This window comes from Passer domesticus, chromosome 4 (genome assembly GCF_036417665.1).
Source record: "Passer domesticus isolate bPasDom1 chromosome 4, bPasDom1.hap1, whole genome shotgun sequence".
Lineage (NCBI taxonomy): Eukaryota > Metazoa > Chordata > Aves > Passeriformes > Passeridae > Passer > Passer domesticus.
The window spans coordinates 83,722,168-83,748,263 of NC_087477.1; the positions used below are offsets into that span (position 1 = coordinate 83,722,168).

A 26,096-nucleotide genomic window follows, 5' to 3' on the forward strand; every position below is an offset into this window, starting at 1 on the left:
TGCAGCTGAAGCCCTGCAGTGCTGCTGAGCCCTGCGGTGCTGCTGAGCTGCAGGTGCACAGGCAGCACCCAGCCATGAGGCAGCCCAGTGCCATGGCAGAGCTCCGTGCCCCTCTGGCACAGGACCCCTGTGCAGGGAGCCCTGCAGCTGCCCCCCGTGCCCACGGGGAGCTGGGGCAGGGCTGGGGGGAGCTGGGCAAGCCCAGCACCTCCATCAGCCTCAGCCCCCAGAGCCTGGCTGGGACCCTGCCCGGGGAGGGGAGGCTGGGCACAGAGCCCTGGCAGCCAGCTCTCAGACAGGGCTGTGCCCCCTGCCCCGTGCTGGCTGGCTCTGGGGGTGCTGCTGAGGCTCCTGCTGCCAGGGCTGCAGCTCCTCAGGAAACAGCCCAGCAGCCTGGCAGCATCCCCACTGGGAAGGGACAGACCCTGCGTGCCAGGCAGCCCCAGCTCCTGCCTGCAGCTGAGGGGCACAGAGCCGGGGGGCTCAGCCAGGACACGGAGCCATCCACTGAACCCCCCCCTCTGAGCCCATCCCAGCAGCCCGAGATCCCCCCTGGGCACACCCAGCTCCCAGAGGGCTCAGAGGGCCCAGGGGCAGCTGCACAAAGGGGTTTGCTGAGGGGCCCTGCTGAGGTGTGGGCTGAGGGGAGGAGAGGCCCTGGCCAGCCCCCTCTGGTTCCAGAAGAGGCTGTGAGGGAGCAGACGGGTCCTGCTCACCCCTCAGCTGCACACGAGGCTTTGTCCACCACGCCCGAGGCTCCCTCAGCCCCCGTGAGGAGATTCCTGAGCTGTGTGCACATCACCCTCTGCTCCAGGGTCGGTCACCCCAGTGCCAGCAGTGCCAGCAGGGCTGGGGACGGGGTCAAGGTGTGGGACAAGCCTCGAGGCAAGGCTCAGGCTGTGGCTTTACAAGCAGCTCCAGAAGCTTCAGTGGAAGGTGTTCCTAAATCCCCTGCTGCTGAGGCTGCTCCAGAGGATCCAGCAGATCCCAGCCGGGTGCCTTCCCCCAGGCAGGAGCAGCTGCAGGGCAGGGCCAGAGCCCAGCTCCAGGCCTGGGGGGCTCGGGGTGCACAGGGCATCCCCAGCTCTGCAAAGCCTGGCAGAAGGACTTCTGATGCTGCCACCCAGATCACCACGGAGAGCCCTACAAAAGCCACGCTCTCAGCAGAAATCTGTGTTGATCCCCAGGAGGGGCGAAGTGGTGCCCAGCAGCCGTCGCTCCCCAGCGCCCCTGGAGCTCCTGGGATTGCAGCTCCATCCCACACGGAGATTCCCCCCTTCCCAAGGCAGCCTGGTGAGCACATTCCTGTCTTATGGGTGTCTGTGCACTGAATCTGTACAAGGTCGAGGTACTGATAAATGTGAGAGCCCAAAACCAAACCAGCTTTCTGTGGAAATAACATCCTTGAGATAACTGGGTATTTGAAGTTGCTCATGTGTGGGGGAAATCCAACCCTTAAACTTGGGTTTTTCAGCCTTGTCAGCAGGGATTTGTGTGCATAGAGTTGGGATTCAGTTCGGGTTTCTCTAGAACTGAATTCTTTGTGTCCAGGTGTGGTTGGAGAGTATTTTCTGGTGTTTGTAGATGGTTTGGTTTGATTCACTTGGAGTTCAGTGAGAGCTGGATCTGATTACTGATTTACTCTCTAGTCAAGATAGCCCCAAAAGATCAGAGGGAAATCTGCACATTGCTGCTTTTAATAGATTAAACACAAAACTGCAGGGTTTGGGGTATCTGCCAGCAGGGGGTGTGGATGTTCACAGGGTTTCCCACCCCAGTGGAGTTTGATACTGGGGCTCTGTTGTTGCTTTTATTGACTTGAGGGACACATCCCTGCTCCTTTAAAAGGAGCAAAACTGGGATCAGCTGGGAGCTCTGTGGGTACAGGAGATGTTTCTGTAAGTCACTGTTTGCCCCCCTGATCACCACTTCAATATTGAATAGGTAAAGCTGGTTTTCCAGGTAAGGGATGGTAACATTCTACCTGTGGGTGGGGATTAAAAAACTAAATTATTTCAATGTAGCTAATGAAATAGCAATCCCTGTTGCTGAAGAACAGGCTATTCCTCAGGCTAGCAGCAGGAGCAGCCTGCCCAGGCCCTGCCCTGCTGCCTGAGGGGTTTCCAGCCTGGCTCCTGCTCACTGTTTGCCTTGCTCCCCCAGCCCAGCCCCTGCTGCTGCCCTACAAGCCCTGGGGAAGCTCTGGCATGTATTATGTGCCTTTCCAGAAAGCAGGAGGCAGCGTGTCCCCAGGGGAGCCCGAGGCCAGCACAGCCAGCTCCTGCTCAGGTACTGGATGGATGTTCCTGAGAATTACCTGAATTGTCTGTGAGCCACGGGGCAGCTCTGCCCGCAGGCTCTGCTCTCCCTTGGGGCTGGCAGGGAGCAGAACTCCGTGTTCACAGCCTGACCATCCCTTGCTTTCCTCTGGGAATTGCTGCTCACTCGGGATCCTTGCAGATCTCTGACACTCCTCCTGCAAAGAGTGGATCACTGGGTTTATTACAGGTTCTCACAGGTTTTTATTACAGGTTATCACAGGTTTTATTTGCAGGTTGGTTTCACTCAGCTTTTTAATATCCAGAGTTTGGTCTGTAGACAAAACTCATGTTGGAGATTCCAGTTCCTGAATTCCAGCAGTGGTGACCAAGGGATCAGGCTGGTCCAACACTGCCAGAAGTGCCCAGATCAGTCACTACGGCCACAAATTGTGCTGGGCATGGTTTAGGCATCTCTGCTCTTGACCTTTTTCAAGTTTATCTGGGGAAACATGTCCAAAGTGAGAGAAACAAATGTGATGCAAATCTGTTGTTTTGCAGAAATGATGATGCCATATATAAAAATTCACTATGCAAATGAAGCAGCACAAGGTTCTAGGAAAGCGTACAGCAGGATGGAAAAATACATTTTGTTTTTCCCAGTCCCTGCTGCACTCGGGGCTCAGCTCAGGGGGAGCAGCTGAAGGAACTGGGTGCAGGAAATCCATGGGATGTGACCAGGTGGGGTTGGCAAGGATGAGAAATTGGTGGGGACAGTTCTAGGCTTCTAACCCTGAGACAGGGATGGGATCATGGAGTCATGGAATGGTTTGGGATTGAAGGGATCTTAAATCCCACCCAGTGCCACCCCTGCCATGGCAGGGACACCTGCCACGGCCCCAGGCTGCTCCAGCCCCATCCAGCCTGGCCTGGGCACTGCCAGGGCTCCTGATGGAGGTGAATTGTGCCACTTCTGTGCCTGCTGTGGCACTCACGCTGCTCTCTCTCTGCAGGCTCAGAGGATGCTCCTGCTGCAGGGATCCTGGCCCCAGTGCTGGGTGTGGGGGATGAGCCTGCTCCAGCCAGGGCAGCTGCCCAGCACAGGGGGACAGGCCACGGGCACAGGCCTAGGCTGGCCTGGGCTGAGGAGCACAGCACGCCCCTGGAACAGTCCTCAGGTAATTGGAATGTGGCTTTAATTTGGTAATGGTTTCTGTGTGTTCATACATGAGAAGGAAGTCAGAGCAAAAGATTTGACACTTGAGCATCCGTGGTTCTGGTGACGTTGCTGAGCCTGCCAGAAAATGCTGGATTGGACTCCGTTTTCTCTTCCTGTCTTCCTGCTTCTCCCTGACTGATAAAATCCAGGTTTCCCTGGCAGGCTCAGGACTCTGCATCCCTGGAGTGTCCCAGGCCAGGCTGCACAGGGCTGGAGCAGCCTGGGACAGTGGGAGGTGTCCCTGCCATGGCCTGGAGCACACCACTGCTGGTGCCTGCATCTCTGCTGCAGCAGCTGCTGTCCTGATGGTTCCTGTCCTGATGCGTTGATAGGGTTTCCGTTATTTTCATTTTTCACTTGTGGTTGGGTTTTTTTCTTTGAAGCTCTTCGTCTCTTTTGGTGTTTCCAGAAGACAATTTTTATTTGCACAGGAAAATTTCAATGATTATGTAAGGCTGCAACATCAATAACCTGGATAAAAATGAGAGGGGAACAAAAGTGTTATAAAAATGAGAGGGGAACAAAAGTGTTAACATAAAATTATCTCCTAACATTTTTTTTTGCTGTGATGGTCTGCAGGCCCAGGTAAGAAAAGAACTGTAAGGAGAAAGAATATTTTGTGAAGCAGCCAGTGCAGCTGGAACTTTAAAGAAGCTTTCAGAAGAAAGACTTGCCTCTCTTAAATCTTCCCTGACTTCTTCAACTGTATTTTTAGATGATCTAATATAAGATTACCTCTACCCACAGAGCTTGTCTAGAGCTTAAAATTATGCAAGTTATGTATTTTTTTTTAAAAAAAGTTTCTCTATACAAACTTATTTTTATTTTTTGCCTGTTTACATTCCTTCCATTTCTTGGTAACTTTCTAAAAAGCCAGGAATAGCAAAGTTCTGCCTGGCATTCCCAAGCCTGATCTCATTTGTCAGGAGGATGTGGAGGAAGCCTCTTACACAAGTTTATAAACATTGCCCTTGTATGGGAAGAAAATTCCTGCACTTGCAGAGTTAGTGAGGCTGGGCCTGGCTGCAGCATCCATGGCCTCTGTGTTCCAGCAGAGCCCCTGTGCTGGGAAGGGAGGAGATGCAACCACCCAGTCCTTTCTGCAAAAAACACAAGGCACATTTTAGAACTGGATGGTTTTTGGATACTAAAAATCACTTTAAAGCTGTTTTGGAGAGCGGTCCTGGCTCGTGCTGTGTGTGTTCCACGGATGGCCAGGGCATCCCATCCCTGGCAGTGTCCAAGGCCAGGCTGGGTGGGAACTGGGACAGGGGGAGTGTCCCTGCCCGTGGCCCTGGATGGGCTCTGGGGTCCCTTCCATGACTAAATAAAGGCTCACTTCAGGGTTGGTCAGGGCACTTCCCTGAGGTGGAATTAGATTCCTCCCCAGATTCACTTGGATGGAATATTCTCTTGGATCCCATGTTGCAAAAGACAGAAAATATTTGTTTATGTGATTTTAATAATGCTCAAACCTCATCTCCAAGTTTGGGAATGAGCTCGGTGATCCTGCTTTTAATCCTTTGTGGTGGTTTGGGAGTTTTAGGATGAAAATCCTCCGCTTTAAGCAGAGCAGCAAAACATTGAAGTGTTTTGTGTCTTGCAGAGCTCCCAGCTGGTTCCCGGCGTGCAGAACCCTCCCGCGCTGTCCCTGAGCCCGCCGGGCAGAGCTGCTGCCAGCACCCCAGGGAGCTCCCCAGGGCCAGGGCTGGGCACCCTGCCCGGGGCCAGCGGGGTCCCCGTGCCCCCCAGGGCACAGAGGGGCCGTTCTTTGCCCTCCCTGCAGAGGCTGATGACAGCAGGAGCGAGGAGCCGAGTGCCAGGGCATCCTTTGGGCACGGAGCTGCTGGCACTGATCCTGGGCCACGGGGCCCCGCTGCTCCCCTGCAGGAGAGCATGGGGAAGGCACCCCGGCAGCGGGGCCAGGCCAGGGGCAGCCTGGACGAGCTGTGGGTGAGGTTCCTGCAGCGGCAGGGCACGCAGCAGCTCCGCGGGAGCGGCGAGCTGTCCCTCGTGGAGCGCCTGGATCGGCTGGCCAGGCTCCTGCAGAATCCCATCAGGCACGCCCTGGCGCCCACAGCGGCTGGGGAGAAGGCTCCTGAGGAGGAGATCCAGGGAAGGGAGCAGCCAGAAACTGGGCTGGCAGGAAAAGGCAGCTCTGGGAGCAGCACGGAGCCGAGGGCAGCGCGAGTGGGACGGAGCCATGGCAGCAGCAGGCCGGGGCAGAAGGTGATCCAGCACCTGAGCAGGATCCTGGAGGAGCAGCAGCACCTGGGGATCCCCAGTGACAGCTCCTCGGAGAGCAGGCTGAGCCGAGAGCCCAGCAGCTGCAGCACCTGCAGCACCTCGGCGTGGGACACGGGGACAGGGCTGGACACCTCCCCTGCCTCCGGGGACAGCAGCTCCCTGTCCCTGTCCACCATCGACACGGCCAGGCTGCTCCGGGCCTTCGGGCAGCACAGGCTGGCCCCAGGCACGGACACACCCAGCCCGGCCCCACAGCTGGCCCCAGGGCTGGCCCCAGGGCTGGCCCGGCTCTACTGTGCCATCAGCCAGCAGAAGAGGCGCTCCGAGAAGTGGCACGGGCACAGTGGAGGAGCAGGGGCCGGGCCGTGTCCCCAGGGGGCTGCTCCGAGCCTCGGGAAGGACCAGCAGAGCCAGGTGAGAGCTCCCTGGGCCCAGCCCCGCCCCATCCCCACGGGAATCCCCACTGCTGCTGGCTCTGTGAGCTGGGAATCTCTGGGAGTCTCTGGGAATCACTGGGAATCTCTGGGAGTCACTGGGAGTCTCTGGGAATCACTGGGAGTCACTGGGAATCTCTGGGAGTCACTGGGAATCTCTGGGAGTCACTGGGAATCTCTGGGAGTCACTGGTTTCTAGGGGTGGCTTCTGCCGTCCATGGGGGCAGCCCCAGCCAGGCTCTGAGTCTGCAGGAGCCAGGGCAGCAGCTCAGGCTGGCAAACACCACCTGGGCTTGCCTGCCTTGTCTCGATTCCCTTGGGAACAGATCCTGCTGTCCCTGGTCCTTGGGGACAGATCCTGCTGTCCTGATCCTTGGGGACAGATCCTGCTGTCCCTGATCCCTAGGAACAGATCCTGCTGTCCCCATCCCTAGGAACAGATCCTGCTGTCCCCATCCATGGGAACAGATCCTGCTGTCCCCATCCATGGGAACAGATCCTGCTGTCCTGATCCTTGGGGACAGATCCTGCTGTCCCCATCCATGGGAACAGATCCTGCTGTCCTGATCCTTGGGACAGATCCTGCTGTCCTGATCCTTGGGACAGATCCTGCTGTCCCCATCCATGGGAACAGATCCTGCTGTCCTGATCCTTGGGACAGATCCTGCTGTCCCCAATCCATGGGAACAGATCCTGCTGTCCTGATCCTTGGGACAGATCCTGCTGTCCCCATCCATGGGAACAGATCCTGCTGTCCCCATCCCTGGGAACAGATCCTGCTGTCCTGATCCTTGGGACAGATCCTGCTGTCCCCAATCCATGGGAACAGATCCTGCTGTCCCCATCCATGGGAACAGATCCTGCTGTCCCCAATCCATGGGAACAGATCCTGCTGTCCCCATCCCTGGGAACAGATCCTGCTGTCCCCAATCCATGGGAACAGATCCTGCTGTCCTGATCCTTGGGACAGATCCTGCTGTCCCCAATCCATGGGAACAGATCCTGCTGTCCTGATCCTTGGGACAGATCCTGCTGTCCCCATCCATGGGAACAGATCCTGCTGTCCTGATCCTTGGGACAGATCCTGCTGTCCCCATCCATTGGAACAGATCCTGCTGTCCCCAATCCATGGGAACAGATCCTGCTGTCCCCATCCCTGGGAACAGATCCTGCTGTCCCCATCCATGGGAACAGATCCTGCTGTCCCCATCCCTGGGAACAGATCCTGCTGTCCTGATCCTTGGGACAGATCCTGCTGTCCCCAATCCATGGGAACAGATCCTGCTGTCCCCATCCATGGGAACAGATCCTGCTGTCCCCAATCCATGGGAACAGATCCTGCTGTCCCCATCCCTGGGAACAGATCCTGCTGTCCCCATCCCTGGGAACAGATCCTGCTGTCCCCAATCCATGGGAACAGATCCTGCTGTCCCCATCCCTGGGAACAGATCCTGCTGTCCCCAATCCATGGGAACAGATCCTGCTGTCCTGATCCTTGGGACAGATCCTGCTGTCCCCATCCATGGGAACAGATCCTGCTGTCCCCAATCCATGGGAACAGATCCTGCTGTCCCCAATCCATGGGAACAGATCCTGCTGTCCTGATCCTTGGGACAGATCCTGCTGTCCCCATCCATGGGAACAGATCCTGCTGTCCCCATCCATGGGAACAGATCCTGCTGTCCCCATCCATGGGAACAGATCCTGCTGTCCTGATCCTTGGGACAGATCCTGCTGTCCCCATCCATGGGAACAGATCCTGCTGTCCCCAATCCTTGGGGACAGATCCTGCTGTCCCCAATCCATGGGAACAGATCCTGCTGTCCTGATCCTTGGGACAGATCCTGCTGTCCCCAATCCTTGGGGACAGATCCTGCTGTCCCCAATCCATGGGAACAGATCCTGCTGTCCCCATCCCTGGGAACAGATCCTGCTGTTCCTGGTCCTTGGGCAGTGCCCAGTGAGGTTGTAAATCTGATGGAAATTGCAGCCAGGGCATCTCTGGGCAAGGATCCACACAATTATTGGAGTTTCCCTGCTGCTGGCCTTGTAAAAATTTGTAATTTATTTTGTCTGGCTGGTTGTGGATCTTTTTTCTTTAAAGAGCTGAGAATTCCAGGTGAGAACTCTGCAGCTGTTTGAAAGGGGAGGGAACAATTCCTTCAGGTGAATTCAGCTGTTGCTCTTGGCAGGAGAAATGGAAATGTTCTTAAAGAGGAACTCAGCCTGGATTTGGTGATTTTAGTAAGGAATTACAGAGTTCAGGGGTTCTGTGATACACAGGAATGCTGAGAAGTATAGAACAAGTGAGGAACATTTAATTACTGCTTTCATTTTTTTTGGTATTTCCAGATGAAACTGGAACTGGCATGATTATTAGCAGATTTAATTGAAATGAGCTATTTTATTTTACAGAAATAACTCCAAGTCTGTTTGTCAAATAAGCCAGTGAATTATGAAATAATTAAAAGTAATGCCAATAACTAAATAAATCTGGGGAGGAACAATATTTTTGAAGGTGAAGAATGGTTTAAAAACATTCTATTCAATATTTTTATTCATAACATTTATTTGAAGGTAAAATAAAACTGTCCTGAACTTTGCAGTGTTAGGACTGTTAACCAGAACACCAGCATTAGGATCCAACATTTCTGACACAGTTGTAGAATTCAGAAGATGATTTTATTCCATGTTCCATTCAGAAGATGAATTTTTCAAAGTCTATTGAACCTTAAACCTAAGTCTGATTTTTTAACCTGTTAAATCATCTGTGAGATGAGAAATGGAATTAATGCTCTGGGGAATAAACCCTTTAAAGGCTCATTGAACCCCCACGGCTTTAAAAACTCACATTTTTATCTGCTGGTGAAATATTCTTTTAAAAAAACCCATCTGAGGACACACGTGACCCTCCTCAAACAAGACGTGAGAGAATATAGATCGCAAAATAGCAAATTTAATTAAAAATTCTGATTTTGGTCACTTCTGGGCTGTTTAGCTGAGGAAAAGTGGAGATTCCTTTGTATTTTTAGTGCAGTGTGTGGTTTGGGGCAGGTCTCCGTTGGGAGAGGAGCCCAGCTCCCAGAGAGATCCGTGCCCCAGTCCCTGTGGGAATGCTGCCTGTGGAGCTCAGCTGGGAGCCCCTTGTGAGCCCTGCTTGCAGAGGAGCTGCCTCTGCCTGTGAGCTCCAGAGCATCCCTGGAGGCTTTCCTGCTGGAGCTGCCGTGGGCAGCAGGTGCAGAGCCGGAGCTGGAGGGCAGGGAACACTCCCGTGGCACCAGGAATATTCCTGGCACTGCCCAGCTGGGTGGCTGCTGCTGGGCAGTGCTGCACGTGCAGGGAAGGTGTATTCTGGGGTTTTTCTCCCTGGTTTTACACATTGCTGAGCACATAATTCAAATTCACACCTTCACAATACAAATGTTCACATGCTCTGTTTTCTGAAAGGAAATCCATATCCGTGCATCTGTGCAGTGCCTCTCCTGGAGCTGGGGTAGTTAGAGGAGATTCAAGAAAAGCAGGTTTAGGAGAGCCAAATGGCCTCCTCCTGGTGTTGAAGTTTTGTTTGGGGTGGCAGAGCTGCAGTAAAAGGGAATAAAGAGGAGGCCTCTGCATTTCCATGGTGGCTGGTGCTGGGGGTTACTCACAGGACACCAGATAATTTTCCCCAGGTTCCTGATTGCAGTTCTGTAATTAGTGCTGGAGCTCAGGGCAACCGTGGGCACTGTCAGGGTGCCCTGGGAGCCTGGAGGTGCTGCCAGGTCACTGGTGTTAATAAAGCCCACAGAGCCAAGGCTTGGCACAGCCTTGCTGCTTTTAATGGCTTTGTTAATTAAAATTAATGTGTGGCCTGCAAGCTGTGTCCAGCCCTGCAGCTTTCACACCTGGCTGGGTGTGAATGAAGGTGTAGACTCCCCTTGTCCCTCCTGTTCCTTGGATTTATGCAGTGGAATTTCTCCCACCTGGAGGACGCTGTGGTGGGGATCACAGGGTGAGGCGCTTCCCCTGCTTCAAAAGGGTTTTGCCTGCCCACCCTGCCAGGGAACAATTCCTAATTCCCAATGTCCCAACCATCCCTGCCCTCTGGCAGTGGCAGCCATTCCCTGTCCCTCTGTCCCTTGTCCCCAGTCCCTCTCCTGGACCCCTCCAGGCCTGGAAGGGGCTCTGAGCTCTGCCCTCAGCTGAGCAGCCCCAGGTGGGCTGCAGGATGCCCAGTGCTGTCCTGACTGATCCCAGCAAGCTCTTCCAACAGAGATAATGTGCTTTTATCATGTAAATAATGTACTTTTCATTGATGTACCGAAGTGGGCTGCTGGAAGTGCCCGGGGTGGAGCCAGGGCTGGCTTTTGTGAGAGCAGTGGGACAGATCAGCCTGGGCTCAGCACTGACAACAACAGAACCGAGGTACACCAAGGGAAAAGCAATGACTTCTTTCTGTTTAAATGCTGTTTGCTGCTCATTTGGGTTGCAATTTCAGCAGTTCCTGTTCCCTTGGCTGTTTCTGCAGAGCACCATCCCCTTCTCCTCGGATTCCACCTGTGCCAGCAGCAGCTCCTGGGGGCCCAGCTCTGCCCTCAGCCACAAGCGCCGGACACGGATGCTGAGCAAAGGCATCCAGGCAGGTGAGCCCTGAATCCACACCTCCCTGGCTCCTCCTGCCTCTCCTGCCTTTGGAGCCCCTTCTCCCAGTCTGGGTGCTCCTGGTGTGGGTCTGTGCAGCAGCACCCTCCAGACTCACTCTGAATGCTGCCAGGGAGGGGTGATGTGTTCAGGGAACGTGAGCTGTTTACTTGCCATTCTTGTGCTGCTTTAAAAGCCAATTTTCTCACTTGTAAAGTTTATCAGCCTCAGCTTCTGCTCCATTTCAATGGCAAAGGTGAGCTGCCTTTTTTTATCTATTGTTTTTTCCCCAAGACATCTGTTCCTCCCAGAATGGCTTTTGTAGGCATATGCTATTTCAGAAGGCAACTGCAGTGTTCCGTGTTCTTCCTGGGAATATTTTGGGTGTTCAATTCTATTTCAGTCCCGAGCTGCTCCTGGCCTGGTGCAGTTCTGCAGTTGGGTTTTTTCTGGTGGCAATTAGCAGTTTCTTCATTGCTTTCATTTCCACGCCAACTCCCCATCATCACATTGAGTAATGGCCTTGGTTTATTCATCAGATACAGCAATTATTTATTTATTCCTGCTTGTGTGCAAGCAGATTGAATCAGGGAAGGATTTTCATAGCGCAGAGTTAATTCCAGTTGGATTCCCACCCCCCAGATAAATGTACATTTTGCTTGGGGTATTTGGTTTTAATTTCCCTCAGATTATCACACAGTAACAATCCCCAGCCACTGGAAACTCTGCTTGGTTTGGGGAAGTGTAAAATGTAAATATAAAAGGTTTGGACTGCTGGAGGTGGGTGAAGCTCTTCACTCTGGGCTGGAGTGGGGTCATTCCCTGCCCTGGCACTGAGACACCTCTGCTTGGTTTCCATTCCAGGGGACCTGGAGATCGTCAGCAGTGCCACCAGGAAGAACACCCGGGACGTGGGGGTGACCTTCCCCACGCCCAGGAGCAGCCAGCAGCTGTGGGAGCCCCCGGGGCAGGGACAGGGACAGGGGGGAGCCTGGCAGCAGCCCCGGGCACGGCCGGGCAGGCTCCTGACAGACACACGGAGCAGGAGGAGCAGGCTGGGTAAGGCTGGGGACACCTGGGCAGGGTGGGGACACCTGGGGTAAGGCTGGGGACACCTGGGGTAGGGCTGGGGACACCTGGGGTAGGGCTGGGGACACCTGGGGTAAGGCTGGGGACACCTGGGGTAGGGCTGGGGACACCTGGGCAGGGCTGGGGACACCTGGGCAGGCTGGGGACACCTGGGCAGGGCTGGGGACACCTGGGCAGGGCTGGGGATACCTGGGCAGGCTGGGGACACGTGGGGCAGGGCTGGGGACAGCTGGGGCAGGGCTGGGGACACCTGGGCAGGGCTGGGGACAGGCAGGGCAGGGCTGGGGACACCTGGGCAGGGCTGGGGACACCTGGGCAGGGCTGGGGACACCTGGGCAGGCTGGGGACACCTGGGCAGGGCTGGGACACCTTAGGCAGGGTTGGGACAGCCAGGGCTGGTCACAGTCCGTGGTGGTGGTGGACACAACCTGCCCCAAGAGCATCCTGTGCCAAGGGGCAGGAGCCACGAGAGCACAGCACACACACTGATGTGTGGACAGACAAATCTCCAACTAATTAAAGTGGAAAGGTGGAGTGTTTTTATAGCACTGGGTACAGGGGGAATAATTTCTAAAGGTATGTGTTCCCTTTGAGAATCTAAACTTCCTTTTTGTCCCTTAACCTGTAGCATATGCATTAAGTTTTACAATAGATTTTTGCACATTTATTTATCACAATTAGCCCTGATCAGTTCTTGTACAGAGAGCTCTCTGGTTGTCCATCCATCTCCTGTAGCTTTAGTTTTGGTTTGCTTCTTGTTTTAAGGTCCAAGGGGCCCCTCTTATTTTCTTCTAGCTCAGAAGTTCACGTTCTTTTCACCTTGTTTGAGGCAGTTTTGGGAGCTACAGGCTGTTGTGAGCACAGGTTTTTTATGAGCACAGCAAATGAACAGACTCTACAGATGAAACAAGTGAAAGCAGCACACTTCACCTCAATCTGGAATGGGTTTCTAAGCTCAGTTAATTCCTAACCTCATGTGTCAGCACACACACAGCAGGGAGGGTCCAGGCACGGAGTTCCAACGTGCTTTATTGCAGACAGTGCTGAAGGGTCTGGGGGCAGAGACAAGCACAAAGGAGGGTCCAGGGTGTGAATACAGGAGCAGGGAGTCAGGGATCCAGGTCTGGGGGCTCGGGGTGGTACACAGGGAAAGGACTGACAGTGTTGCAGGGTGGCAGAGGTGCTGCAGCCTTCTTTGAGCTGTCTGCTGCAGCAGCTGCTCAGAGCCAGGCCACGGAGCAGCCATTTCCAGTCCATGCACACACCCCACAGACAGCTCAGAGGAAGGACAGGAAGGGTCTCTGCATGGCGTGTTCCAGCAAAGGTTTATCCCAAAGCCTGTGAGGGGCTCAGGGACACAGCCAGACCTGCAGGGTCTGCACAGTGGGGTCTGCACAGTGTGGGGGCAGTGAGCTGAGGGCACAGGGGCGGGCAGAGGGCAGCAGCCTGCAGGGCATGGGGGTCAGTGGCTGGGGTGGCAGGGTCAGCTGGCCCACGGGGAGCCAGGGGGATGGGGGTCAGTGGCTGGGGTGGCAGGGTCAGCTGGCCCTCGGGGAGCCAGGGGCATGGGGGTCAGTAACTGGGGTGGCAGGGTCAGCTGGCCCTCGGGGAGCCAGGGGCATGGGGGTCAGTGGCTGGGGTGGCAGGGTCAGCTGGCCCTCGGGGAGCCAGGCTGCTGTGGGGTGGCAGCAGGGCTGCAGCACCACGGGCTGAGTCCTGTCCATCAGCCCGACTGTGGTGTGTTCTTCCAAGGCAAGGCAGTCCCTGGGCATTCCCCTGAGGGGGAGGATTCCACACAATGGGGATGCCAGGGTGGCTGGGCAGGGTTACACAAACCAGCGGGGTAACAGGGAACTCTCCAGAACATGAACGCGTAGGGGAGGCCAGTGGCAGGGCAGAACTGGATAAATCACACAGAGCTGCAGAGCACCGTGGGGGAGCCTCCTTCCCCCCCTGAGCTGAGGAGTGCCCAGAGCCTGGGTGCATCTCTCCAGGGCATTGCCCTGCCCTTCCCTGGCAGGCTGATGGCTCTGCACAGAGCTGGCCCTGCCACAGCCTGCTCCTGCTGGGATCTCAGGAGTTCAGCCAGAGCCCTGCCAGGGGATGTGCTGCTGGCCCTGATGGCAGTTTCAGCCATGAAAGGGCTGTTAGAGCAGGAAATGCAGTCACTAGGGAGAATAAACACGGTGGAGAGGTGCTCGACATGAATTTCTGAGATACAAAAGGTTCTGTTGAACTCTCAGTGCTGGTCACCAACTTGTCCTTAATGTCTCATGCCCTGAGGCTTCCCAGATTTTTCCAGAGTACTTGGGTGACAATTGGGAAGAACTTGACTGGTTTTGGGAGTTGTATTTTTAGGCTGCTGGTGGAGTCTCCTGACGTTTTCTTTTTTTTTTTTTTTTTTTGTCTCTTAAATTCCTGCAACTCTTCACAACGTCACAATTAAATGTTTAAAAATATTTCCCTTACTCATCACTGTTGTTGTTGTGGGGACTGATCATTCTCCTTCATAAGGGTTTAATTTAGAAAATTCAGAATATCTGCTCAGAATCCCAGCTGATGTATTCACATCATTGTGTGTGTAAACTGTGAGTAACTCAATTCCTGGGGACACATTGAGCATTTGGGAGATGGAAAGCATTTGAACTTCCAAAACATGGATGCAGAGCCACAGGGCTTAGGCCAGCAGAAAGGCTCCTTAAAAATGTGTGATTGCTGGTAAATAACTGTCCTTTCCATGGAGGGAAACCTGGAAAATGGAACCTGGGCCTTTCAAAAGTGGTGTTTGCTAAAGGCTTGCTAGGGAAGGAATTCTCTTGAAGCTGCCCGAGGTGTTTCCCACAGAAACTCCCCTGGACTCAGCTGCAGTGGGGGGTTGCTGCAGTGTTGGCACTGGCTGGGTTTAGCTGCAAACCTGGGCACTGCTGTGGCTGAACCCCAGCTGCTCCTTCCCTTCTGAGGGATGTGGGACAGGATGGGAGGGGCAGAGGGGGGAAACCACTGGATTGGGATAGAGACAGGATAACAGGGAAAGGAAAAGCCACTCAAACACAGCCAGACAAGGAATTCATTCTCCGCTTGGAGAATCCTGGAATGGGTTGGGTGGGAAGGGACCTTAAATCCCACCCAGTGCCACCCCTGCCATGGCAGGGACACCTCCCACTGTCCCAGTGTCCAACCTGGCCTTGGGCACTGCCAGGGATCCAGGGGCAGCCACAGCAAATCTGGGAATTCCTGTGCCAGGGCCTTTCCAACCTCCCAGGGAACAGTTCCTTCCCCATATCTGGTATAAACCTGCCCTCCTTCAGCTTCAGACCATCTTCCCTTGTCCCAGGTCCCTCTGCAGCCTCCTTGGAACCCCCTGTAGGCACTGGAGGGACCCTGGAGAGCCCCTGCCCACTTTCCCATCCCCAGGAGAGCTCCCTTGTGCCTGATGTGACCTGGGAGATCAAAGCACCCTCATTCCAAGTGCTCCCCTTCCTCTTCCCTCAGCTCTGCCTCCTGACCGTGATCTGGGATGCCCCTTGGGTCAGCTGCCATCACCTCCCCTGGCTGTGTCCCTCATTCCTGCAGGAATAAAGGACCATGGATTGGGGTGGGCAACAGGCACAGGAATTGCCTCAAATCTTCTTTCTCTTCTGTGTTCTTTTAACAGGGACTCAGTGGCTCGTCCCAGCAGAGGACTTGGAATGTGAGTCGAGGAAGGAAAACCAGTGCAGCGCCACTCCTGGCCCTGGGCCAGCCTGGTTTGAGCCCTGGAGCAGCACAAAGCCTTGGAGAGAGCCCCTGCGGGAGAGGAACTGGGAGGAGCAGCCCGGCCTGGGCCAGGGAGCCGTGACACCCCCGGGGGCTGGCAGGGGGCTGGGGCAGCCCCTGGGCAAGCTCTCGCTGCAGGTGAGGCCACTGAGCCAGGCACTGCTGGGGCTCACAGGGGCACATCCTGGGATCTCGTGGTGGTCTGCCTTTCCCCAGGGTTAAGTTATTTAAGTTATTTCCCCAGTACTTGACTTGGTCTGGAGTTACAGGGGTTAAACCGCTTGGCTGCAGGAACCAGGGGGATGTGGCTGACAGAATGTCCCACCACACTTGTTTCCATGCAGAAACAGTGCTGAAGTGTACATAGGTATGAGATCAAAATGAGTTTTTATTATTATTTTTTATTATTTTGGGGTTTTTTTTCCTTTCTGGCCAGTTTATTTCCACGTTGTTAAACCAGAGGCTCAGAGGCTGCTGGCCTCCGAGCACCTACCCAGCCTTAAGGACAGGAGTTTCATATTGCACCCGATATTGTGAGGGGACTTTTTCCATGCTCTGGGGTTCGTGGTGGATGTTCTGGGTGTCCCCTGCAGCTGCCAGCCCCAGCTTGGCCAGCAGGGTCTGTTTGTGTCCCCTCAGGAGGCCCTGGCCCTGCACCGCCCCGATTTCATCTCGCGCTCGGGGCAGCGCCTGCGGCACCTGCGGCTGCTCCGCGAGGAGAGGAGGCTGCACTCGTCCCAGGGGGAGAGACTGCTGCCACCCCGGGGGGACAGACTGCTGCCACCCCGGGGGGAGAAACTGCTGCCACCCCGGGGGGAGAAACTGCTGCCAGCCCAGCAGCTGCTGCAGCCTGCAGGGAGGAGGAAGGACTGCAGGACTGCAAATCACCTGGTGTCCAGCCGAGGTACTTCAGGGCTCTGCTTTGAATTCTTTCGTTTATGAGCTCTACATTATGCTTCAGGGTGTATTTATTTACTGGGTATTTCTCCTAAAGCCATTACAGTTATTTAACTCTCTTGTCTGCAAGATCTTATAAAGAGTTTTTTGTAAGAACCTCTATAAAACTTACAAAGGACTCACATTGTTGCTGTAACAAACTCGTTCATCGTTCCCTTATCTCAAAATTTTCTGTTCAGGTTTCCTGATGAGAGAAAAAAGAAGAGCAATTCCCAAGCATGAGATGTTTCAAAGATCTAAAAGGTAAAGTCCAGGGAATTTTATTTCAGGTGGATCAGTGCCCTGGGTAGGGAAGAACTTTCAATCCTGTCTGCAGTCAAAGAACTGGGTGTGCAAATAATTCAGCTTCTTCAGTGAAAAATGCAGGTGCCTTATCAGGGGGAGAAATGTCCTACTTAGAAGTTCCAAGAAACAAAATCATTTTGGAAAATCATTTCTGTAGCTAAAGCTGGGGATTCTGCTGCAGTGTCAGCCATCCACAGCAAACTGGGTCCCACGTGGAGAGGGAATGGGCTGGGGGACACTGGAGCTCTGAGGAAGCTCACAAATTAACAAAGTGGGTAACTGGGGCAGCAGCAAGGCATTCCCCCAAAGGAAGAGGCTTTCTATAGAAATAATCACCCCAAGGGAGTACAGAGACTTGTACCCTTGGAAAAACCACCTTGGGTAGGGTTTGTGTTATTTTTGACTGCAGTAACTCATCTCTGCAGTGCCCAGCACGCTGCCATGGATTTACCCTTTGGAAGAGCTGTGCTGCAGAGGGGTGTGGGAAGGGACAGTAAGAAATGGGAGTTCACTGCAGCTGAGTTTGCTGTGAACGGGGTGGGAAGTGCTGGGCCAGGAGCAGCAGAGCCTGAGTTCCTGGAAACAATCACAGGTTGGTGGGATGAGGCCTGAGCAGCCTGGGCAGCCTTGGAATTAACCCTGCTTTGAGCAGGAGCTTGGTGGCCTCCAGAGGTTTCTGCCAACCTCGGTTTCTCTGGGATTGCACCAAACACCTGCTGCAATACACAGTACATAAAACAAACCCCTTGATGATTTTTAGTGACTTTAATGATTTTCACGATACATTTTAATGATTTTTAGCATTTAGAAGTATTCTTAGGGTGCCTGGAGGTGTCCCTGCCCATGGCAGGGGTGGCACTGGATGGGCTTTGAGGTCCTTCCAACCCAAACCATTCCAGGATTGAAGGAAAACTTGGGGAAGCATCAGCACAGGAGAAAACAAAGCAGGGCAACACTACTGAAAGCACTGGAATTTTGGAAATGCCTGAAAAGCTTCAGTGAGCTGATTGCTGGGCTGAACTCCTGCCATGGCTGAGGGACATGGGAGTGTCCTGGGCTGGGGACACGGGGGACACTGAGCTCCAGCTGGGTCAGCACGGCAGGGCAGAGCTACAGGGGCTGCTCTGAGGAGGTGCTGGGGTGGGAGAGGCATGGCAGGGGCAGGATGGGTGTCCCAGGGGCATGAGAGGTGTTCCAGGGCAGGAGGAGTGTTTCAGGGGCAGGAGGGGTGTCCCAGGGGCAGGAGAGGTGTCCCAGGGGCAGGAGAGGCACTCCAGGGGCAGGAGAGGCACTGCAGGGGCAGGAAAGGCACTGCAGGGGCAGGAGGGCTGTCCCAGGGGCAGGAGAGGCGTTCCAGGGGCAGGAGAGGCATTCCAGGGGCAGGAGAGGCACTGCAGGGGCAGGAGAGGTGTCCCAGGGGCAGGAGAGGCATTCCAGGGGCAGGAGAGGCATTCCAGGGGCAGGAGAGGTGTTCCAGGGGCAGGAGAGGTGTTCCAGGGCAGGAGAGGTGTCCCAGGGGCAGGAGAGGTGTCCCAGGGGCAGGAGAGGCACTGCAGGGGCAGGAGAGGTGTCCCAGGGGCAGGAGAGGTGTTCTAGGTGCAGGAACCATCCCAGGGGCAGGAGAGGTGTCCCAGTGGCAGGAATTGTCAGGGATGTGCTTGGCCAGCAGCCCCTGGGGATGTGGGGATAAAGCACAGGGTGTGTGTTGCAGTAAAGCAGATGCAGGAAGAATAAAGCTCACATTAAAATAAAAAAATTAATAAAATATAAATATAGAAATATATACAAATATAAATATATAAATATAATAAATAATATACAAAAATAAAGATACATAAATAAAGCTCATATTTATACAGTTTTTAAAGATGACATGTTTGACTCTAATTGGTTAGTAACCTTAACACTCAGTCTGTTGGTTAGAAGGTGCTTGTATGTGTTAAGACTTTTTTCTTCAGGTGTTTACATATTTTTCTTTGTAGGTTCTTAGAGGACAGATCTTTTGTTATTACTTTTCTTTACCAGAATAAGTTGTTCTGCAAACTTGATTCTCCTTGTAATTTTTTCAGATAAGAACTTACAAGCTAGCTACTAGTTTAGCTGAAGTAGCAGGACCTACACCATGTTTTATAGGGCTTTTCTTTTACAATATTTCTCCTTGTGTACAGCAGCTGTGGATTTTAGTGCCAGGCAGTTTCAGATCTCTGTTTTTGCCTTTCCTCTCCCTTTAGGATGTACGAGCAGCTCCCCGAGGTGAGGAGGAAGAGGGAGGAGGAGCAGAGGAGGCTGGAGTACAGCTCCTACCGCCTGAGGGCTCAGCTCTACAAAACTGTGAGTGCAGCACCCCTCTGGGCTCACCCTACACACCTGGGAGTGCAGCACCCCTCTGGGCTCACCCTACACACCTGGGAGTGCCCCTGGTCCCTCTGGGCTCACCCTACACACCTGGGAGTGCCCCTGGTCCCTCTGGGCTCACCCTACACACCTGGGAGTGCAGCACCCCTCTGGGCTCACCCTACACACCTGGGAGTGCCCCTGGTCCCTCTGGGCTCACCCTACACACCTGGGAGTGCCCCTGGTCCCTCTGGGCTCAGCCCTACACACCTGGGAGTGCCCCGGGTCCCTCTGGGCTCAGCCCTACACACCTGGGAGTGCCCCTGGTCCCTCTGGGCTCACCCTACACACCTGGGAGTGCCCCGGGTCCCTCTGGGCTCAGCCCTACACACCTGGGAGTGCAGCACCCCTCTGGGCTCACCCTACACACCTGGGAGTGCCCCGGGTCCCTCTGGGCTCAGCCCTACACACCTGGGAGTGCCCCGGGTCCCTCTGGGCTCAGCCCTACACACCTGGGAGTGCAGCACCCCTCTGGGCTCACCCTACACACCTGGGAGTGCCCCTGGTCCCTCTGGGCTCAGCCCTACACACCTGGGAGTACAGCACCCCTCTGGGCTCAGCCCTACACACCTGGGAGTGCCCCTGGTCCCTCTGGGCTCACCCTACACACCTGGGAGTGCCCCTGGTCCCTCTGGGCTCACCCTACACACCTGGGAGTGCCCCCTTGTTGCAATGGAGATGGACAAAGACACCTGTTCATGCAAAATAGCCAAATCTCTGTTCACAGCTCATATTTTATAATATTTATATATACATATAAAATAAAATATATATTCTCTATATATTTATATATAGAATAAAATATATATTTGCTATATATTATATATATCTATAATATATAATATTTATATATCGTAAATATATATTATATATTTACATAAATATATAATATAAATATAATGTACAATATATATCTCTATTATATATTTATAGAATATATTTATATATTATATATTTATAATTATTTATGTAATTATATATTATAATGTAATATTTATTCTATTATATAAATATATGTTTTATTATCTTTATATGGTTATCAGACGGCACCAAGTCTGAATCTGACTGTTCAGCAGTTCACTCAAGCTCAGCTCACTGGCTGGCAATGGCTTGTGTCCGTGTCCACCAATCCTTTCTCTTTCTAGGTCTGTTCACATTCTTGTCTCCTGGGGAGTGAATGTTTCACAAGGGTAGGATTTTCCTCCCCACAGGCGTGAGCTGTCTTCTCACAAGAATAGATTGTTTTGCTCACTGATTCTCACTATTGTAATTCTTGCCTCACAGTAATGAGGCCAGATTTTAGAAGGCTTTTTTTTTTATAAGGTTTGACCTGTATGTGACACCCCCTCCCCCTGGAGCACCACATTCCCTCCGGGAGTGCCACACACAGGGATCTGCTGAGGGCTGTCTGTTTGAAAAGCCAGGTGTGTGCTGAGGAAGGCAGGAGCCTGCCCTGAAATGGAAAATGGGAACCCCCTCCCTCTGAATTATTGTAATTTGGAAATTAAGGGGCTCTCAGGCAAAGGTATGGGAATAGGAATAACAGTTCTTTGCTAGGGAAATTAGAAATACAAATGCAGTAGTACAAAAACAACACTGCCAGAGTCAGAGCAGGAGCTGACCCTGTGGGTCAGGGGTCCCATCCCATGGGGGCTCAGCCCTCCTGCAGTGCCAGCTGTGCTTCTGCTGGAGCAGGGATCCTGCACAAGGGGGGAGTTTTCCTCTGCAGCTCCAAGGCTGCTGGAGATGGGCCTGGTGCTCCTGTGGGAATGCAGGGCAGGAGAAAGCTGCTCCTGGGGGAATGCAGGGCAGGAGAAAGCTGCTCCTGGGGGAATGCAGGGCAGGAGAAAGCTGCTCCTGTGGGAGTGCAGGGCAGGAGAAAGCTGCTCCTGGGGGAATGCAGGGCAGGAGAAAGCTGCTCCTGTGGGAGTGCAGGGCAGGAGAAAGCTGCTCCTGTGGGAATGCAGGGCAGGAGAAAGCTGCTCCTGTGGGAATGCGGGGCAGGAGAAAGCTGCTCCTCTGGGAATGCAGGGCAGGGGAAAGCTGCTCCTCTGGGAATGCAGGGCAGGGGAAAGCTGCTCCTCTGGGAATGCAGGGCAGGAGAAAGCTGCTCCTGTGGGAATGCAGGGCAGGAGAAAGCTGCTCCTGTGGGAATGCAGGGCAGGGGAAAGCTGCTCCTCTGGGAATGCAGTGGCCAAAGGCTGCTGTGCTGTTCCAAACCTCAGATTGTATCCAGGTAGGAATGCTTGGCTCCTGCCCTGGGCAGAGCATCTCCCCATGGGATGATGGGATTTGATCAGCCATGCAGGGACACTCCCTGGCCATGACCAGAAGATAATTAATAATTAATGGCCCATTAACAGAGGATATCTCCCAGAGGGAGGATTGGCTGTGGAAGGGATAAAGCAAACTGCCCCATGAACAGAGAGAACTGCCCCAGCTCTGACAGGTGGCAATAAAACACCCCCAGGCACATCCTACAACCCAGGGCACAGGAGTGCAGGTGCTGGGCTGAGGGGGTGCCCAAGTGTGTTCCATATCACCCAGCCAAGCTCTCCTACACCTTTCCTTCCCTGAAATCCTCCCATTCCATGGCAAAATGGCTCGGAACGTGGTGCTGGTGAATTGATACAAACAAGGGCTTGTGCAGGGCCTGGGGTGGAGCAGAGGGGTGTTGAGCACATCCCAGGAAGGACAAGTGTCCTTGAGGCTGCTGGGTTTGTTCTCCTGTGCCCTGGCTGTGGCTGGATTTGGCTCAGGGAATTCCCAGCCAACTTCCCAGCCCTGCCTAACAAAGTCAGGAAACTTAATTTACCCAGTGTAAAGCTTGCAGTCCTGGTGGCAGGTTACCTCTGAGGGTTCCAGCACTTTCTGTTTGCCCAGCACTGGCCCTGCTCAGCCAGGACCCTGTCTGGGGAGCTGTGGGATAAACCAGTGTCCCTGAGCACTGGAACTAAAACTGGCCTTTTCTTTAAACTCTGGCTCTTAAACTTGCACTGCAGTTTTAGTGTTAAACTCCTGGCTGGAGCAGCTCCTTTCCTGGAGTATCCAGAGCTGGAGTGATAGGCTTGGCTGTTTGTTGGGAACAGCAGTCATTGGATTTCGGAAGGCAGCACTTGTAGTGTATTCTGCAAAACATCTTCCTACTCTAATTTGGGGAATTTACCACTAGAAAGACTTTAATTTGTTGCTATACTCGGGCAGGGTATTTTCAGGACATCTTTTTTCCTCAGTCTGAGAATTCCAGATGCTGGTACAGCAAAGATTGAAGAATTAATGAGTTCTGGCAGCCACTGACTTGGAGTGGAGAGTGGGCTGGAAGCAGGGAGGAAATAGGATCAGAACTCTGGTACATAAATATGGGTTTGATTGGAAGGGAGGTGATGATTCATGGCAGTAAATGATTCCAGTGCTTTAGTTCTCCCTGCTGGTGCAGAAAAGCTGCTGTAAATCAGGGAGTGGTTTGGTGAGGATGGGCTGAGAGCACCAGCTTCTGAGTGAGGCTCATTGCCCCTGAAACATCAACCACAGATTTTGTGGAATGGCTCCAAAAATGAGACAGAGCTTTGGGGGCAGGAAGGAGCTGCTCCAGGAGCTCCATGAGGTGTGGGATGGGGCATTCAAGGACCCCCTGTGCCCCAGGCTGCTCCAGGGGTCTGTGCCAGGGCTGGTGTGGAGCAGAGGGGCAGAGCTGCTGCTGCTGGCCCTGGGGAGCCCCATGAGCCTGCAGGGAGCAGCTCCTTGGCATTTCTGCAGGGAAAACATGGCAGAGGGAGGCACAGCTCTGGGTGGGGCTGGGACAGCCCCTGTGCTCCCTGCCACCACAGGCCTGTCCCAAAAATCAGAGCCATGCAGTCACTCAGCATGGAAAATCCCTCTGAGCCTGTCCAGTCCAACCATCCCTGCTCTGCCAGGGCCACCTCTGCCCCTGTCCCCAGGGCCACAGGGATGGGCACTCCAAACCTCCCTGGGCACTCCCAGTGCCTGACCCCCCTTTCCATGGGGAAATTCCTCCCAGTGCCCACCCTGAGGCTCCCCTGAGGCCGTTCCCTCTGCTCCTGCCCCTGTTCCCTGGAGCAGAGCCCGACCCCCCCGGCTGTCCCCTCCTGGCAGGAGCTGTGCAGAGCCACAAGGGCCCCTGAGCCTCCTTTGCTCCAGGCTGAGCCCCTTCCCAGCTCCCTCAGGGATTCTGCAGCCCCTTCCCAGCTCCCTCAGGGATTCTGCAGCCCCTTCCCAGCTCCCTCAGGAATTCTGCAGCCCCTTCCCAGCTCCTCAGGGATTCTGCAGCCCCTTCCCAGCTCCCTCAGGGATTCTGCAGCCCCTTCCCAGCTCCCTCAGGAATTCTGCAGCCCCTTCCCCAAGGCTTTGGGGGCTCACAGGGTGTGATTGAAATTAGGGCAAGGAAGCAGTGAATGAATGAATCCCATGCCAGTGGGACACCTCCCACTGTCCAGGCTGCTCCAAACCCCTGTGCCCAGCCTGGCCTGGGACACTGCCAGGGAGGGACAATCTCAGTGTCCAGGCTGGGGGATGAGATGCAGCTGAGTTCATTTGACTCAAAATAAGACCCCAAATTGATGAATATATATGAACAAAATCTGCTTCCCTTTTGTAAAGCAGAGGGCAAATGTCCCTGCAGGGCTCTGGGAAGTGAGGGGCTGTCAGGGCTGCTCTCAAGGCATTTCTGTGACAGTTTGGGGCAGCTCACTGAGGGGAAAAGAAAGAAAAAAAAAAAGTTTTGTTGGCACTGAGTGAGGGGCAAACAATATGGGCCCACCTAGAACTGGAGCCATAAAAAGCCCTGGGATTGGAGTGCACGGACAGTGTTGATCTGTGAAATAGTTCAGTACTTCTCTTTATTAAGATAGCAAAGTTATTTTTATCACAGTGTGCATGTAGATCTGGGCTGGTGCTCTGTCCCAGCAGCCCTTTGCTTTTGTGCTTTTAATTTCAAATAGAGCATAAAACCATCCCAGTCAGATCAGGGGACGGGGAGTGCCCTGGAATTTTGCACTCTGTAGTGGGAACAGATTCTGATCTGATGGCAGCAGCAATCAGAACTTTCAGCCCCAGTGAAGCAGAAATGAAATTTCTGAGTTTATCAGATGCAGATTGGTTCCATTCCTGAGGCTCTTCCACAAGGGGGAGCGAGTGTGTGATCCCAGGGAACTAGAGAAAGCTCCTGGGAGGGAGCAGCAGGTCCTGGAAGCTCCCCTCTGCCCCGTGAGGCCGGAGCCCAGCCCTGAGGAGCCTTTATTTCTGTGGGTCTGGGAATGCCCTGCCCCAGGCAGGCACAGCACGGGGTGTCCCTGCCCTCGGGGAGAGCAGCAGCTCTGGCAGCCCCTGGGGAACCCTCTGGAATCACCCACTGCCACCACACACAGCTCCAGGGGCTCCTGCTCAGGACCCTGCCCTGGAACAGTGCCAGGGCCAGCTCTGCTCCTGACCTCCCCATGGGAATATCCTGGTGCCAGGCTGCACAGGGAGGTCCTGGTGCTCTCACTGGGCAGCTGCCGAGCTGACAGTTCATCCTGACAGTTCAAATCCCCATTTTGTGCTGCTCACTGCCCCTTGAGGCCAGGCTGGATGGGGTTTGGGGCTGCCTGGATCAGGGGGAGGTGTCCCTGCCCTCAGGGGTGGCACTGGGTGGGCTTGAAGGGCCCTTCCAGCCAAACCCCTCTGGCATTCCACAGCCATCTGTGCAGAGAACCCGTGCTCAGCATTTTCAGCTTTCAAAGCACTAACTGCCCTGTGTCCCTCTGTTTTTCCCTCAGAAGATCACCAGCCGTGTCCTGGGGAAGAAGGTGTCCTGGAGCTGACCTCGGCCAGGCTGGGCTGAGCACACAGCAGCTGCAGCAGGGAGAAGGCAGAAAATGCTCCTGCAGCCCCACTTGGTGCTCTGGGTCACTGCTGTGCCCATTGATCCTGCCCTGTGTAAGAACCAGGCACTGGGGGAGTGTCAGGGTTTAAATAAATAGCTGGGCTTTTATACTGGTGTTAGGCACTTCCAGAGGAAACAGAGTCTGGAAAAACTTGCTTCATAATATATTTATAACTCCCTGATTGGAATAGCAGTTTTATATATTTATTTTCACTGGGTTTTAACGAGGATTTTTTTATTTTTTTAATTCCTGTCTCAATGTAGAAAAGTCACTTGTTATGTTTTGTACTTCAATAAAACAGCAGAGTTGTAATAACTGCTGAAGCTGTGTTTGTGTAGGGACCAGGAGGGGCTGAGCAGAGACAGCTCTGGTGGTGGTGGAGCTTTCAGGCCTTTCCTGGGAGACTCTCCTTCTCCAGATGGTTTGTCCTGCCAGGGTCCCTGGCTGTGCCCTGGGCCAGCATCACTGAAAAGATGCAGGGGAGAGAGGAGGTTCATGAAATGCTCAAGTCTCAGTTTCATCTCATCGTCACTGGGCAGTTCATAGGATGGATAAACAGGAAAAGACATCTGAGGAAAACAGAGTGGGTGTGAGCTGTGGCTTCCTATTGCTCTGCCTCAGATGTTTGTGGCAATTCAGCTGGGAGGGAACACCCAGTGCTGGGAGGGCTGGCTGGGCACCACTGGAGGTGGAAAGTTCTGGAGAGCCCCTGCAGGGGCTCCAGGAGAGCTGCAGAGGGACTGGGGACAAGGGACAGAGGGACAGGACACAGGGAATGGCTGCCACTGGCCAAGGGGAGATTGGGCTGGGATCTTGGCAAGGAATTGCTGGCTGGGAGGGTGGGCAGGGGCTGGGCTGGAATTCCCAGAGCAGCTGTGGCTGCCCCTGGATCCCTGGCAGTGTCCCAGGCCAGGTTGGATCCACCTGGGACAGTGGGAGCTGTCCCTGCCATGGA

General features: G+C 54.0%; 2 protein-coding genes and 1 long non-coding RNA gene across 5 annotated transcripts in view; 2 read left to right on the forward strand and 1 right to left on the reverse strand.

Moving 5' to 3' along the window:
* Nucleotides 1-46, forward strand: part of LOC135299852 (collagen alpha-1(I) chain-like) — a 45,033-nt gene extending 44,987 nt beyond the window's left edge. Inside the window, exon 9 of the mRNA XM_064419281.1 lies at nucleotides 30-46. Coding sequence (XP_064275351.1) covers nucleotides 30-46 — 17 coding nt within the window. The remainder of the gene's footprint in view (nucleotides 1-29) is intronic.
* ALMS1 (ALMS1 centrosome and basal body associated protein) lies at nucleotides 1-25,456 on the forward strand. 3 transcript variants are annotated; one of them, XM_064419188.1, is made up of 11 exons: nucleotides 1-1,293; nucleotides 2,164-2,289; nucleotides 3,272-3,436; nucleotides 5,084-6,138; nucleotides 10,666-10,780; nucleotides 11,643-11,837; nucleotides 15,523-15,761; nucleotides 16,263-16,527; nucleotides 16,760-16,823; nucleotides 19,097-19,196; nucleotides 25,034-25,456. In XM_064419188.1, exons 1-11 carry the CDS (start codon nucleotides 75-77, stop codon nucleotides 25,076-25,078), a joined length of 3,588 nt encoding a protein of 1,195 aa, XP_064275258.1. In that variant the 5' UTR covers nucleotides 1-74; the 3' UTR covers nucleotides 25,079-25,456. The 3 variants fall into 3 exon arrangements, with proteins under 3 accessions (XP_064275258.1, XP_064275259.1, XP_064275260.1); XM_064419189.1 differs by having other exon boundaries at nucleotides 25,037-25,456; XM_064419190.1 differs by lacking the exon at nucleotides 2,164-2,289.
* On the reverse strand, nucleotides 19,205-19,971 carry LOC135299779 (uncharacterized). The gene is made up of 3 exons (XR_010361670.1): nucleotides 19,910-19,971; nucleotides 19,712-19,749; nucleotides 19,205-19,629 (listed from the first exon to the last, which is right to left on the reverse strand). It is a non-coding gene; the product is annotated as an uncharacterized LOC135299779 (long non-coding RNA).
* Nucleotides 25,457-26,096: the final 640 nt, after the last annotated feature.